Source organism: Natator depressus, chromosome 2 (assembly GCF_965152275.1).
Source record: "Natator depressus isolate rNatDep1 chromosome 2, rNatDep2.hap1, whole genome shotgun sequence".
NCBI lineage: Eukaryota > Metazoa > Chordata > Testudines > Cheloniidae > Natator > Natator depressus.
Window position 1 is genome coordinate 40,579,515 of NC_134235.1, and position 15,936 is coordinate 40,595,450.

The window sequence follows — 15,936 nt, forward strand, 5'->3', positions numbered from 1 at the left end:
ACAGGGAGTATCTTAGGCTCCTGTGAAGGAAGCCCTGAGGTAGGGTCAGTTAAGAATACTTTAGCAGAGCCCAAGAGGTATGGAAGAGTGGTTAGACCAGCAAAGAAAGGAGAAGCTTGGAGGATCTAGGGAGAAGCCAGAGAATCAAAGGGAGGCTGAGTTAAACACAAGCTGCAGCACATCGGGCTTGGAGATAGGAAGTAGCCAAGGGAATCAGTAGCATATCTGAAAAAGCAGACCTAGCTCCTTAATACAGGGTCCCTAGGCCACAACTCAGAATAGAGGGTTCCCCTGAGGAAGGGGCATGCCAGCCCAAGAGAAGAAATATTGAACTAGGGTGGAACTGAAGACTGTCCCCAAAGGACGAGTCAAGGAATAGCTGGGAGGTGCGGGGGGAGGTGCTTTTGTGTTAGGATGCTTTGTGAACTTTCAAGTTGGACCTTTCTGTTATTCTGGAAGGGGACTGAACTTTGTGAGACTTGGTCAGTAGTGTGAGTCACAGAAGACCCAGTGAGAGACAGATGGGCTTATAGGAGGTGCCAAAGACAAGGACCTCCAGTATCATCACACCCTGACACAAGAGGGCACGACAGGTGATGAGTACACTACTTTGCAGGTGCCATTAGGTCAACGTACAAGGGAGTGAGAGACCCTCTCCATAGAGCACCAAATAGCCTGTACACCCCGTCATTAATGCATCTAGTGCGCAGATACTGCAATAATGGGTGCCACAGAAATACTTAAGAATGTTACAAAGAAACCTGTACATAGGTCTATGAGTTACTTACTACTAAAACATTATCTCCCTAGTAGCTATATCATCTTTATTCTGTTGCTACATCAACTATGTCAGAACTGTACGATTCCCGCTATAGTAATGTCACCCTTCAAGGGTCTATCTGCCAGAAAATAAATATTCTTGGAACCGAAAACTAAATTGACAAAACAAAAAAAGTAATCTATTCAATTCCATTTTATGCAGCTAAACTGTATATACAGAATCTTTAAAATCATACATCTACAGTACTTATACTTGTTCAGCTCTGTTATCTTCATTATTCTACCCTGCCACATGGGAATAGTGCATTTGCACTCACACAAACACATTTCAATTTCAAGGAAAACCATGTCCTGTTCTGTGCTGACTTACAGCACCTTTAAAATATTTCTTTTATTTGACTTTTAATCATAACCACCAAGAAGTAGTTCATGCTATCATAATCCTATTGCCCGAAATTAGCACAATAAATCATTAAAAGGTTAAGATATTTTTCATGCTCAAATAGAATGTACAGAATTAATCTGCTTTATTTGGTTACTATGTATAATGAGGATTTCTTGTAGCTAAATTATCAAGAAGGGGAAAAATAAATACAAATGAGGATGTGATTCTTACTTATTTTTTCCAATTAAGGATTAAATGCATATTAGGTTAAACTGTGCAGTCTTCATAAAACAACATCCAGAGCTGAACTGCAGTGGCATAACAAAAATTAACATAATTTTTTCTGCCAAATTAAAAGTGAGTTAGGTATCATTCACCCCCTTTATTTACTAATTTGATTATTAAATGTAATCATTGATAATATTTCTCAATCTACACCTAAAACCAAACAAGACTAGCCACAGCAAACAAGCACAGACCTCTTGGCAAAGCATGGGAACAGAATGACATGATTCCATATAGTGGTAACATTTCTTTTTTAAGAGACTACTAGGCTAGCCCTTGCAGATCCTATTCTCTTTATAGAGTGAAAATGGGTGATATCTTCACCATCTGTTTTGGCAATGTTCCCTTTACCAGTATCATGCATACAGTACAGTGTGTCTGCTGTGTCTCCATCTCCTGCATACATGGATTTTTGTAACGGATTTATATAAAATTCTTGTTATATAGTCTCCTGTTTTGTTACATCTTAGTCCATCTGAATACCGTAGCGTCAGTGATCAATCCAGCATTTAAGAGACACTATCCTCCTCCAATTATACCATAGCAAGCCTGTCCAAGTGTCCTCTTTGACATATCTACCAACTGAGGGCTTGTCTACATGGGGAGTTTAATTCACAGTAAGCTACTGTTTGTCAACAAAACTGTGTAGTTTAGACATGGCCTCACTCATGTTACTGAAGGTTAAACCACCCCCTTCCCATGTTGACAAGCCCTGAGTAGTCTAAAATGTCCTAATAGCGTTGATATAATAGGTGCGTAGGAATCCACATTATCCAATGCCTATTTTAAAGCATACTAGTAAAGAAGCAAATTGGGACCCACTCCCTCTGTTCCTTATATGGCACCATAGTGATGTTAACTCAAGCCACTATATCATTGCTTTCCACTACATACAATCTGATTTAATTCCATTTATTTTTTTCACAGTGAATTTTTAATTCTGTGCCTCCCTCTCAAAATGAAACTTCCAGTTATTTGTTCTTTTAAGTTAAATAATGTTATGAGCTAAGTGAAACTTTGTTATGGGCTGAATTAAAACCTCATTCACATAGATGTGTGAATAAATAAATTTGTTAATAAATTTGTTTTGTTGTTTTATCTAAACCAGTGTGTTTTGATTGAAGTATTTAGGAAACTTCATTTGGGGTAACAAGATTTGTGAATATCATTTTCTATTAATAAATTGACAGACTTTATATGAGCTTGTATTGTCCAGGAGGGTGCTGGGCAGTACAAGACGCATATTTCTGGGGGAAGTCTGAGACTGGGAGTTTGCTGGTGTTTCCCTGCAGTGTAATTCATTGGTGGCTGGCTATAGCACTCATACAGTATAGCTGGGAGTGATTTACATGCTGGATGCTGTGTGTGAGCAGACCAGGAATGGTTGCTTCCACAGCAAAGCAGTGTAAAAGGCACTGCAGGCTGGAGAACTGAGGGGACACAACTATCGGTCCATATTGTACCTGAGGTAACATCACGCTAGTACCCTCCCACAAGTGTCTAGAGAAAGCCTCCCTCCCAGTTCAGGAAACAAGCTGAAGGGGCAAAGCTTGGAGGTTCGAGGATCAGCCTCACAGTTTTTGTTTGTGACTGGACAGTTAAACAACAATAATGGGAGTTTGTCTATACAGTGTGTAATAGGATCTGTGATGCGTACAGGGATAGTTGATACAGGTTCAATCATAAAAGAGTTATTAGACCAGACATGATGAAAAGATAAGGGAATAGGGGATCCAGAACTGAACTAATTGGTCTCACATGGAGATAATGACTGGCACAACAGCACCCATCTAAAAATTGGGTTTGACAATTGGACTTTAAATTTAAGCAAGAAGTCTGGGTGGCTGAAATAGTGGATGAGCTAGTAATTGGCTTAGATTCCATTATGGCTGATAACTGTAATCCATGCCAGGAAAAGTGTCTTACAGATTCTGTCTGTGGAAATTCCCTCTAAAGATATGGCCCAGGTGAGACAAATGGTTTGTAGATAACTGGTTTGCAGTGAAGGGATTGTCCTGCTCTGGGGGCATAACCCATTACAACAGCTACATGCTGTGGTAGCTTTCCACAAGGGAAAGATGGGGAGTGGCTGAAAACTGTTCTGAGAGTCAGAGTTTTGGAGGAATCTTAGCTGCTAAAGCTCTTGTGGATACGAAACAAGAATTAATCCCTGTTTGTTTGATTAATGTTTCTGACAAGCAGCAAATAGTTAAAAAAAAAAAAAAAAAAAAAGAAAAAAGGACTGCAGCTGCAAAATGTGAACCAATGGAGCTGTTAAATCCTACCATAGAAGAAAACTGCAAGGGGGAAGGTGAGCTCCCAGAGTTTCTACTGGACTTGTTCCTGAGCAGTGCTGTACACTTAAATGGGGAACAGCAGAACAGTCTAAGAGTTTGTGGTTAAGAATCAGGAGTTGTTCTCTTGAGCCAATAAAGATATAGGTTGTACTGCACTGATTCAGCACAAGATTGATACTGTGGGAAACCAACCTATTGAACAGCCACCTCACCAGTTGCAAATAACAAAAAAGGGAAGAGATACTCCAGGCCATTGAGGAAATTTATCAAGAAGGCATAACTGAGCCTTCAACCAGCTCCTGGGCCTCACCCATAGCGCTGGGTAAGAAAAAGGATGGCAGCACCCAATTCTGAGTGGACTATAAAAAATTAAATGAAATCACTTCAAAGGTTTCTTATCCATTACCACAAATAGATGATACCTGGGATGCAGTAGCAGTGTCAGTCTGGTTTTTCACAATGGATGTTAAAAGTGGGTATTGGCAAGCAGAGGTAGATCCAAACAACAGGGGGAAAAACTGCTTTCACAGCAGGACAAGGCTTATGGCTTAAAGTGATGGCTTTTGGCTTGTGCAACGCATAAGCCACATTTGACAGGCTAACAGAGATGGTATTACGTTGCATGCCCTTCTCAGCCTGTTTGTTATACCCAGATGATATCCTGGTACATGCTAAAACCTTTGAACAAGAACTAAAATATTTACAAATGGCCTGTGATAAGCTGAAGATGGACAATTTGAAACTGAACTCAAAGAAATGTAAGGTGTTCCAAAAAAAGTTAATCTACCCCAGACACACAATTAGTGAGGAGGGAATGTCCACTGACAAAAAGAAAACTGAGGATGTACAAAGCCAGACAACTTCCCAGACACTCACAGATGTGCAGAGTTTTATAGGCCTCTGCTCCTGTTACAGAAAGTCCATTTGTGGGTTTGCCAATATTGCAAAATACTGCATAGGTTGCGTGAGAAAGGGAAACCATTTCAGTGGTCAGCAGAGCAAAGATGTAGCATTTTGAGAGTTAAAAAAGGCTCTACTGACCGCTCCTGTTTTGGCCTATCTGTGTTTCAAAACCCTTTTCATATTTGATACAGATGCTAGTAACTAAAGTTTGGGGGCAGTATTGGCACAAGACCACAAGGGCTTGAGAGGGTGGGAGCTTACTATAGCAAAAATCTAAGTTCTCCTGAGAGAAATTACTGCACCACCAGAAAGGAACTCCTAACAGTGGTTGCATCTATAGAAAATTTTCACCATTGCTTGTATGGGACGAAGTTTCTGGACAGGACAGGACAGGCTTCCTTGCAATGGCTCATTAGATTCAGGAATCCTGAGGGACAGCCTTGACTGTTGGTTGGAAAAATGTCAGGGTTAGGATTTCACAATCAGACAGTGGTTAGGTCATAAGCATGGTAATGCTGATGCCTTGTCCAAACAGCCTTGTTGGGAGGCTAATTGCAAACACTGCCCCAAGCAGGAGAGCAAGGAATTAGTTGCTCAAGGGAATGGATGTGGCTCTCTTTCTTGATTTTTCAGAAGTACCTATGTTCTTAATTCATCCCTGGAACAATGGGCCCCAGAGCAGTTAAAACTTCCCCAAAGAAAGAATCCTCATACGGCGATACAGTGTGAGTGGAAAATCAACTGGCAAATGCAGCCAGCCTAGAATGCAGTGTCCCCTAACATCACCACAATAAAAGGTTTCTGGTCACACTGGGAAAACTTGGAATTTAAAGTTGAAATATTGTACAGAAGATGGGAGAAACCAGTGGGTGATGGATACAGGCACCAGCGGGTTGTCAGATACACTGAAAAAAGAAGTTCTGAGGTTATGTCATGAGATCAAAACTGATGAACATTTCGAGGTTGCAAAAACCTTAGCCAAGCTAAGGGAGAATTTCTATTGGGTAAAGTTCAGGGAGAATGTAGAAAGCTGGTGCAGGAAATGTGATGCTCACATTGCAAAGAGAGGCACTGGGAGTACCCCTTTGCAGCAGTATCTTGTGGGGACACCAATGGAGTGCATTGCCATTCATGTTCTTGGGCCCTTGCCTGAGACAGACGCAGCCAGTCATTATTTGCTGGTAGCTATGGACTACTTCACAAAATGGCCTGAGACTTACTTAATAGGAAATTAAGAGGCTGTGACAGTAGCAGTAGTTCTAGTGAATTAATTCTTCACCAGATTTAGGGTCCGGGGGGAGGTACTCACTTTGAATCCGAAGTGTTTCAACAGGTTTGAGGGATTCGGGGAGCCACAAAACTCCACCATGCCTTTAGATTCTGCATGTCTGGGGTGGTGCAAAAGGTTCAGTAGGACTTTGGGGTTTAGCTGGTAACCTTTGTAGAACAGCACCAAAGGGACTGGAACCAGTATATCCCATTCTTTCTGATGGCTTATAGAACAGCAATGAGATTACAGTGTGCCCCAGAACTCTTCATGTTTGGGCAGGAGCCAAGGAACCCAGCAAACCTTTTGTATGGAGTTTCTGAAGAGGAACAAAAGGAATTGAACTTTTGGACTACACAGAAACCCTACAATACAAAACTGAAAAACTTCACACCTTTGCTACGGAAAATTTTTGGATAGCCTCTGATAAAATGAAGAGACTCTATGATGTAAGGTCATATGGGGAAACTTTTAAAAATTTTTTAAAAACTTTTAAAGAAACTTCTATCTGGTGAAAGAAGGGTAGGAGCCCTAAGAAGGGTAGGAGCCTTGGGAGGGACCCTATACAGTAGTGACGCAAATAAAGAAAGGATGCAGTTGGGTCCCAGGACTAAACCCAAAGTTATCCATAAAGGCCATCTAAGGCGATATCAGGGGGACAGGATTTCAGCATGGCTGCTCCCTGAATCTGACAACTGAGGATGCTGAGGCTGGGAAAGTTGTGACCGTAATGAGTCTCCCCATTCTGACAGAAAAGAGCAGGAATTGTTCTCGGAACTGTCACAGCCACCAAGTTCCACAGAAACAATAGACACACCTCAGGAGCACAATTAAAAGAAGTTCAGGGAGAGAAAAGCCCCAAAGACAGATTTGGGCGGGAATCCAATCCTTTTCTGTTTGTGATGTGAAACTTTCTTGACAGAAAGACCCTGAACATATGTAATAGTTAAGTGTGTATCATTAGTAATTTGTTAAATTATTTCTTTTCTTTCTGTTTGGGCTGGGTTATTGGGGGTCACCATTTTAGGCCTCATCGAGATGATGGGCAAAGCTCAGGTGGGGAGTATTGTTATGAGATGGGTGAAACTTTGTTATAGGTTAAGTTAAAACCTCATTCAAACAGATATGTGAATGGGTCCCCCATTTAAGACAGTTGTAACAGACAGTTAAGGGGCTACATCTAAAACAAAGCCTAATAAAGTCCACCCAGGAGCTACCACCAGGTGGGTGGAGAGTTCGATAGGATATCGTGGCCAGGTGGAAGGGAGAGAACCCTGAAGGTACATCTAAACTTAAAATGCTACTTCAGGATAGACACTCACTACGGCAACGGGAGGGGTTCTCCTGTTGTTGTAGTTTATCACCTCTCAAGGAGGTGGACTGCTAGGTCAACAGAATTCTTCCATCAACCTAGCGCTGTCTACATGGGGGATTAGGTCAGCGTGGCTATGTCTCTCAGGGGTGTGTATTTTTCACATCCCTGAGAGACTTTGCTATGCCGATATAAGCTTTCCTGAGTAGACCAGCCCACAGAAAACTGAAAAAAAAATGACAGAGTGAGGAACAGACTGAAGGAGCAACTGAAATCATAATGACTGTCTCTGGAAGAAACCTGGGGAGAGGTTTTTGAGCCCAGGGTGCAGGCTGAAAAGAGTGCTCTCGGTGCTGTAAGCAAAAGAAGCTGTTTCCTGCTATTTAATTCCTGCATTCAGAGACATAGGACTTTGTACTTCTTGGTCAATAAATAAAACTGTATCAAAGAAAATACCAGACTCCATTAATTTCTGCTTCCAACGAGAACATCAATGGAGTCCTGAAATTTTACTAGCACTTGGGTCAAAAAAGGGGCAACAATAACATCATAAACGCACTGCCAGGAATTTTTATTGCAAGACATGGATTCTGAAAAAACCTGCTGTCATGGTAGAACAAAAACTTTAAACACATTTTTCTTCATCAATTTCTTGGCTTTGCATTACAGGTTTAAGCATTGTTGAGATTAACTACTACCAAATAAGGGATCACAAAACACAGATAAAAATCAGGAGTTAGTTATATGATTACAGGGTTAGCTTCCTACAAACTGTTTATATTTTGAAAATTGTTGGCTCCAGGACAGTTTTATGAAGTTATCATTCATGTCATGCAATCCTTTGAAGAGACAACTGTGCACAGCTAATATGGAAATAATATTATGTGATATTTTCAGCCTAATTACCAATCCTAAAAAGGAGTTTTATAATTTTACTTAGCATAATCAAAAATAGCTAGTGATGGCATTTAAAATGTCCTTGATCCCATACAGTAAACAATAATTGGCAGAAAGCATTTTAGATCATACTCACCATTAAAATGTTATATATCTGTGCTTCCAAAGAGAGTTCTCTCTTTACTAGTTTATTCATTACATTTCAGTGGACTATGCAATATGCAGTGAAACAGAAATGTAAAGGGTAAATTAAATGGATTAATACTGCCAAAGTGTATGGATTGCTCACCCCATTTGAGGGCAGGCAGTTAGCTATTTTTTGAAAGCCACAGCAGATATCCTCATGAAATATTCGCTTCATAACAGCTTTGTGACATGGCTTGGTAGATCAAGTAAAGTACATGCAGAGCTTATCATACCCCTTAACTTTTGACCTTCAAATGAGAAGTCCCTACCATTTTTCCCTTTTGCAATCCAAATGAATGTCTGAGTCAGAGAGTTACATTAACAAACCAATGGAAGAGAAGCACAAGAGGATGGACCTTCCTTTTTTTCTAAAAGGACTATATTAAAACACAGAGTATTTCACAACATCTTGCACATAAAATTGTGCCTATGTATCTGCAGGCAGAACTGGACCCTATACGTTTAGTTAGACGAAGAGTCTGACATTTTGAAAATCTAGTATTCTCAGTCAAAAAAGCAAATACTATAACATGGATCATTTTATTACATTATTTACCTTGTGTAACTGGTAGTACTGCTCAGCACCCACCCCTCCTGGTTCTTCTGCAGTCCACAGCACCAACCGCAGAGTTCTCTTGGGGCGGAGCCCTAGGACATACAAAATTAAATATGGCTTTTAGTCCCAAACGTTCTATTTGTCTAAACAATTCATGTGTTGGCCTCCATTTCCCCAGGGCAGCTGCATATGAATTTCCATCAAACAGCCACCTCTGCTCTATGACCTCAACAAAAAGCGAGCATTAATACTTTTACTGCTGCAGAGTAGAAGATGTATAGCTGGGGCCACTATTAGTGTGGTAGCAGGGGAAGCTGCTGTGTGTTACAGCCATCTGTACAGGCCTGAACAACAGAGGCTCCATGGTCACTTCCTTACCTAGGTCTCTTACATGGCAACATGTACTACTTCCCCTGCTATGCCTGAAATAAATCAACTAATCATACCGCTTTCAGCGGACTTGCTGGTAAGGATCCTCATTACTGTCACCTTAATTGAAGATATGCTATCAGATTTGTATGAGAAACTCTAAGGGTTTTAAGTACTAAAGGACAGTAGGATATAATTTTGCTATTCATTACACATTACTAAGAATGAAATAGCAGAGAGAGCTGTACTTTAGATCCTGACATACAACCAGCTGCTGAGCATATGCAAAGCTTTTTAAAGCAAGGCAAGTGCAGGACAATTCTGTGAGAGCAATGAGAAAGGAGAAGGAGAAGGAGAAAAGTAGAGTCTACCCTGCAAAAGAGGGTATTGCTGTAACAGATCCAGGCAGATATAAATTCTGGTCTTTGATTTATGGTTAATTAATTCAGTTAATTAAATCTGGTAAATCAGTTCATGAATGATTATATTTATTCTGTGCAACAACATTTCACACTTAAAAAAAAATGCTTAGAGCTCCCCTACAGTATAATTTTTAAGAATGGTCAAGAAAAGGCATAGGGCGAAGCCAGTTGTGAAAAAGTTATTGGAACGTAGTCATGCACATCTCTTTCACTAATTATAACCACCACCATCCATTTTTCCCCACCTGAAAGAAATCAGGAATACAAACAGATCTGACCCCCCCATTAAAGTTCACTTTCAACATAAATGAAGAGAAGCTAAAGGTTTGCTATTAGAAATAACACATTAGGGACCCTAATAATTGAAGACAGACAACAGAAACAAAATACAAAAAACTTACACTTTCCATTATTCTGTAATTCAGGAAGTACAAACAATAGAATCCAGTAATTAAAACCACATTTTCTAAATGCAAGTCACCTGACTCTAAACGCAGAAGAACCCTCATTTTTTAAAAACAACTCCCCCCCAAAGTAATTACAACACAGGATTAGTCTCCTTCCTATTTCAAATCAGTCAGATGGCCAATGATGTCATATTATGATAATAATATAGATACCACATTGAAGTTAGCAAGACTATGGCCACAAAATAACCAAATGTGGCAGCAGCTTGGTTAATAAAAAAGGCCACTCTAAGTCATAAATCATTATCTGGCCCCAAAACCACATCAGAAGAGTGTGTGTCATGTTCCAAAGGGTGCTGAAGGTTAAGACTTAAGTGACAATTAGATACGATATTTGAAAGGTTGTTTTTATTTAACTATCACATCACAAAATACTACACACGGAGGGCCAAGTCTTCGTCCACTGCATAAAGTATATGTAAAAGGGCTTTGTGCAAGGGTATCTCTTGATGGATGGAACCAGAATTTTCCCTTTCTCCCTAGGCCGTGGAGCACCAGCACAGCTGCTGCTATACCGCAGAGGCTTGTAGTAGCCCCTGCTGCCACTAAAGTTGCACTACATGGGTGAAGGTAGCTTGGCCAGTAGCTTCATGTGGTCATGTTCAAACCTGCAATGGCTCACCCCTCATACTGTTGTGGTATGAGCTACTGAGGTGTTCTGTTCCCTGGCATAAAAGGAGTATGAGACCCTAGTGTGTGGCCCCTTCTTAGGCCTGTCACTCCACCTCTCCAGTGCAGTGGAAGAATAGTAGCTACACTGAATCTGGGTCCTTCCACGCCTGGAAGTGGGGAGAAAGGATCTAGCACTGAAGGCCTAAGAGGTTGCTGGGAGGCAAAGATTTGGTTGTGTGTTCTACTGAATTGTAAAGTACATGTTAAAAATATAAGCTATTCAGGTTTGGGTTTTTTAAAATACAGATGAGGTAATTTAAATTCCCTCATTATCAGACTGTAAAAAGTCAGACTGTAAGAAGATAACAAATATTTCTCTACCTGATAGTCAAAAATAACTCTTGTGACCACAGACTATCAAACAAATCCAATATTCACAAGTTAGCAGAATTGCAAAGAAAACTGCTCTGTGCCTGCTCTTATTAAAAAGGAAATTATTTGTTTAAGGCACATTCTTGTTAATCAAGTTTACTATGGCTTAAATAAGGGTTTTGTTTTAAAACACTGCTTCCTAGTAAGGTATAATCCACCAGAACAGCAAGAGATTTTTTTTGTTGATTAAAGCATAATATCATCTAGTAAAAGTATTGGTAAAATGTAATTTAGCCTAGAAAACCATGTTCTGTGATGATTAGAGTACACTATATGGAGAACTGTATGGCAAACTTCAAGCCAATCACTGCTTTAGTGCACAGAACAAAAGCATAAATAAAATAATGTGTCTCTGCTTTTCCACCTAGATAAATGATAGAATATACACTTTAAATAATGACAGTAGAAAAATAAGATTTTTTTATTTAGATGTTATATAAACATAAAATAGGTCACTCTTGCAATCTGTAGCTGGTTATAACATTATTTTCTTGATTTATTAATGCAATGATCCTATTGTGTCCTTACTGATGCCATGTATATCTAATACCGGTATGCAATTCAAATGAAAGTGGAGGAACTTGACATTTGTTCAAATCATACAAAGTCAATATTCCTCATTCTGAGAGATGTAACGCATCCAAATAAGACTGTCTAGCACTGGAAGAATGTGGGTGGATAAGATGAAGATGATATCCAAAAGGGGATGGAAGGCACCCAAAGTAATAAATAATCTCTGCTTAATCATGCATAATTAAGAACACATCCAAGGTAACCACAGACCCTCCTCTAGGAACAGATTCATTCAAAAGTCTGCCAGGTTCCAATACAGCAGAAAACAAACTGCACTGTGTGGAATCTCACCTTTAACTAGGAAAAGTGTTCATTCACTCACATTTTGAACAAGTCCCTTGACTTTATTCAAACACATAGGGCCTGATTCTGATCTCATGTTTCAATGGAGTTGTTCCTGATTTACCCTAATGAGAGTAAGAGAATAGCCCCATACTGTACAAATGCTTGTCACACAACCTCGTTACCACACTAGCTTGGTAAAATGTCACAAAAATGCATTTTACCTAGGGTGACCAGATGTCCTGATTTTATAGGACAGTCCTGATATTTGGGGCTTTTTCTTATATAGGTGCCTATTGCCCCCCACCCCTTGTCCCAATTTTTCATACTTGCTATCTGGACACCCTATTTTACGCATGGTTTCTATACCCACATTGCCCACTCTGGGCAAGAGAAATAATAGAGGGGCCAGGTCCTCAGGATAAATTTTAAAAGCCATTTCAATCTACCTCATTTTTAGGGTGACTAGAGCTAAGTTCCCTCCAAGCTGCACAGCAGGCTATCAAGGGCCACGCAGGCGGGGAGAGGTGTCTCTCTCCGGCACTGGAGCTGCCCCGGTGGGGAGAGGTGCTCTCCTTTGGCACAGACTGCTGAGATGAGAGAGTGCTTGGGGGAGTCCTCTCTCTTCACTGCAGCGCTGGGGCAGCCTCCATCCCAAACTCCTCATCCCTGGCCCCACCCCAGAGCCCACACCCTGCGCCAGACCCCACATCCCCCAATCCTCTGCCCTAGCCCTGAGCCCCCTTCCGCATCCCAAACCCCTCATCCTCAGCCCCACTCCAGAGCCCACACCCCCCCACACCCCAATCATCTGTCCCAGCCCTGAGCCCTCTCCCACACTCTGAACCACTCGGACCCACCCCCACCCCACATCACCTCCATATTGGTTCACATGGTGCAAATTCATTCCACATATGGATGTAAAAAAATTAGAGGAAACACTGGACTGGAGGTAGAGGTGTGTGTGAGTTTCATGCCACCACTTCTGTCCTATTACATCCTAGATGCCAATGCAGTTAGTTGACATTCCTCAGCATCCTTTCATTGGACAGTACTTTACTGTAATCACCCCCAAACACTGCAGTATCACTAATGTAAGATGCAATCCTTACTGATGTCATGTTCTCTTACCTCACTTAAGCAATCCTAAAGCATGCACCAACTTCAGTGGGAACAAGATCAGACCTAATATCAAATAACCAAACCAAATGAGTACATGAGAACCATTAAAAACCTGCCCTGTAATCACACTGAAAGTATTTGCTGGATAACAAAAGTTAGTTTTATAAGATTATCTTTGATCTGAGTGGCCTCCCACACTGCAACCAAATGCATTAATAGCAGTGTTTATGCCATAATTAATTGAAAAGTTGATTGCTAGAAATATGGAGACATGTATATATGCACCATTTGTTAATCTTGAGTTGCACCTGGATGCATTATATATCTTGATGTGCTTATTATTACCCCATATATGTTATTACAACCTTGGATTAGTTCCCCAGGTGAAAATGCACCATGCTGCTGTACTGGACCGAAATCACGGATCCCATGTGCTCCTAGTTTGGTGGAGCTGAGCAGAGTTTAGGTGCTGGGCCTCTAGGTACACATCCCAGGTACAGACACCCTTCTTGGGAGTCCAATTGCCTAGACCTTGAAACTACTGCTTTTGCTCCAAGCCTCCCCAGTAGCTGCTACACTTTCACAGAGTTCTAGTCAAGCTGCGGACCCTGTGGTTTACAGTTTCCCTCTTCAGAGGCTACATGACAGTAAAAGCAAGTAATACAACGACTCTGCAGAGGAATGTCTAAACACACATATACTTAGACAGCAAACGAGCCACACAGGTCTATGGAAAAACAACAAAACCTGCACACAAATCCCTGCCTCAGTTTCCTCAGTTTCTCCAACAGCCATGTGGGATTTAGTTTAGTCTCTCTTCTGGGGGTTTAGGATTTATCTTCTCCTCCTTCTCAGCCACGTCTGCTTCTGATCTTAGTCTTCTCCCCTTTCAAAATGGCCAGCGAGAGCACCTCCCTTTTATAAATTTCCAATCCTTCCCGCCCCCTCCCCCGGCCTCTGCCCTTGTCAGATGAATCTCCTCAGTGACTTCAAGTCCCTCATCAAGCAATTGCTTGGCTGGTTACAAGCTTGCTTAGGGTATGTCTACACTGGCAAGTTTCTACGCAACAAGTTATACCTCTTTTATTAAAGCGCTGGAATTAAAGTGCTGTTGTGTGCCCACACTGTGCTCCTTGTGACCCTGGAGCGCATCCACATTAGCAGCTCTTGCAACGACAAAAAGAGCAGTGCATTATGGTAGCTATCCCACTGTGCAACTGGCCGGAGGGTGCTTTGGGAAGGGTTTGCAATGCCTCATGGGGCAGGCACAGCGTCACATGATGCAGGTTTCCCAATCCCATAGTTCCATGGGCATCCTATTACATTGCCAGCTGCTTTTCAACTGAAGTGTGCGGGGGAGAGTGTGTGACAGGGTGTGTGTGTGTGTGTGGAGGGGGGGAAGAGAGACAGTGTGTTTCGGGGGACAGAGAGTGTGTCAGCATGCTGTCTTGTAAGTTCAGACAGTGGCAAGAAGCAACACACACACACACCTGCCTCAGTGTTCAACAGCACGAGCATTCCACATTAATGGCTTGCTTTGTGCCCAGGAGCACAACATGCAATGGCTGTCAGAAACAGAGCTTTGAAAGGGGAGAGGTGCCTGTCTCCCGGGAAGCCGAGTTCAAAACAATGAGCAGAGCAGCCACTTGAGGGATTATGGGACACTTCCGGAGGCCAATTGATTGCTTTCTAGGCTGTAATGTGTTTACACTGCCAATACAGCGCGGGAGCCTCTGCGCTTTAAGGCTTACGACTATCGTCGAGGTGGTTTTTTTGCAACGCTGCAACTGGGGAGTTTCTGCGCAGTGAGTGGCTTGGCAGTGTGCACACCTCAGGAGTTACACTGCAGAAAGCTGCTTTACTGCATGGTAACTTGCCAGTGTAGACAGGCCTTAGCTGAATGGTTGCATGGGAGGCTGCTAGCTTGCCACTTATATGAGTTCATTCCACTGGTGGGGAGAGCCCACTGATATTTCTCCCTCTCTTGCACAGCAAGCATAAGGGCCAGGCAGAGTTACAGGCAGAAGTCAGCTACACCTAATAAAAAAGCATAGCAGCAGATGTACAGATTGTGCCTGGGAACTCTGGAAGCCGGGATGTCTCCCAGGGCTCCCTCTGGGGTATTGCAGCTCCACTACCGTCACAGGGCTCCGCCTAAATGGAACACTTGAGTCCCCACTGAATACCAAACTGGTACAAATGACATGACATGACTACTTACTCCACTGTTTAAGCTACTGCTGTATTTGTTACAGAAATTTCCATGGAGCCGCACTTGCTTACACCAGCTTCAAGTTTGGCCCACTATTAAATTTAGCATTTTTTTCCATTAGTAGCCTACAGTCTGGGTCTGCTTTTATAAAGTACATTTACGTATCTGAAACAAGATACAAAATGTACAGCATGTTCCATTGTTGTTACTCATTAAATCCTTACTGCATCCTCTATGTTGTTCAGGTTTGTAGGGTGATCTGGTTTCATTAGAATAAAGAGATTCACTGGATGACACTAGCATTTAAAGGCCTGGCAGGAAACTTGAGACATCTTTGAAAAATGCCTGATGCCAATAAAAGAGGAAGATCTAAATTCTCTGTGTAGAAAACACAAAAAGAAATGTACGACTACATGCTTGGTTAACAGAAGCCTCAGAATTGCTGTAGCTCACAAAAGCTTATGCTCAAATAAATTGGTTAGTGTCTAAGGTGCCACAAGTACTCCTTTTCTTTTTGCGAATACAGACTAACACGGCTGTTACTCTGAAACCTCACATTAGAATAGCATTCACCTGA

At 41.6% G+C, this 15,936-nt stretch overlaps 1 protein-coding gene across 2 annotated transcripts in view; it reads right to left on the reverse strand.

Annotated features, from left to right (window-relative positions):
- The window catches only part of CPQ (carboxypeptidase Q), a 246,820-nt gene that overhangs the window by 58,881 nt on the left and 172,003 nt on the right, over positions 1–15,936 (reverse strand). For both annotated transcript variants that reach the window (XM_074944062.1, XM_074944063.1), the window contains exon 6: positions 8,869–8,960. In XM_074944062.1, the coding sequence (XP_074800163.1) occupies positions 8,869–8,960 (92 nt within the window). The remainder of the gene's footprint in view (positions 1–8,868; positions 8,961–15,936) is intronic.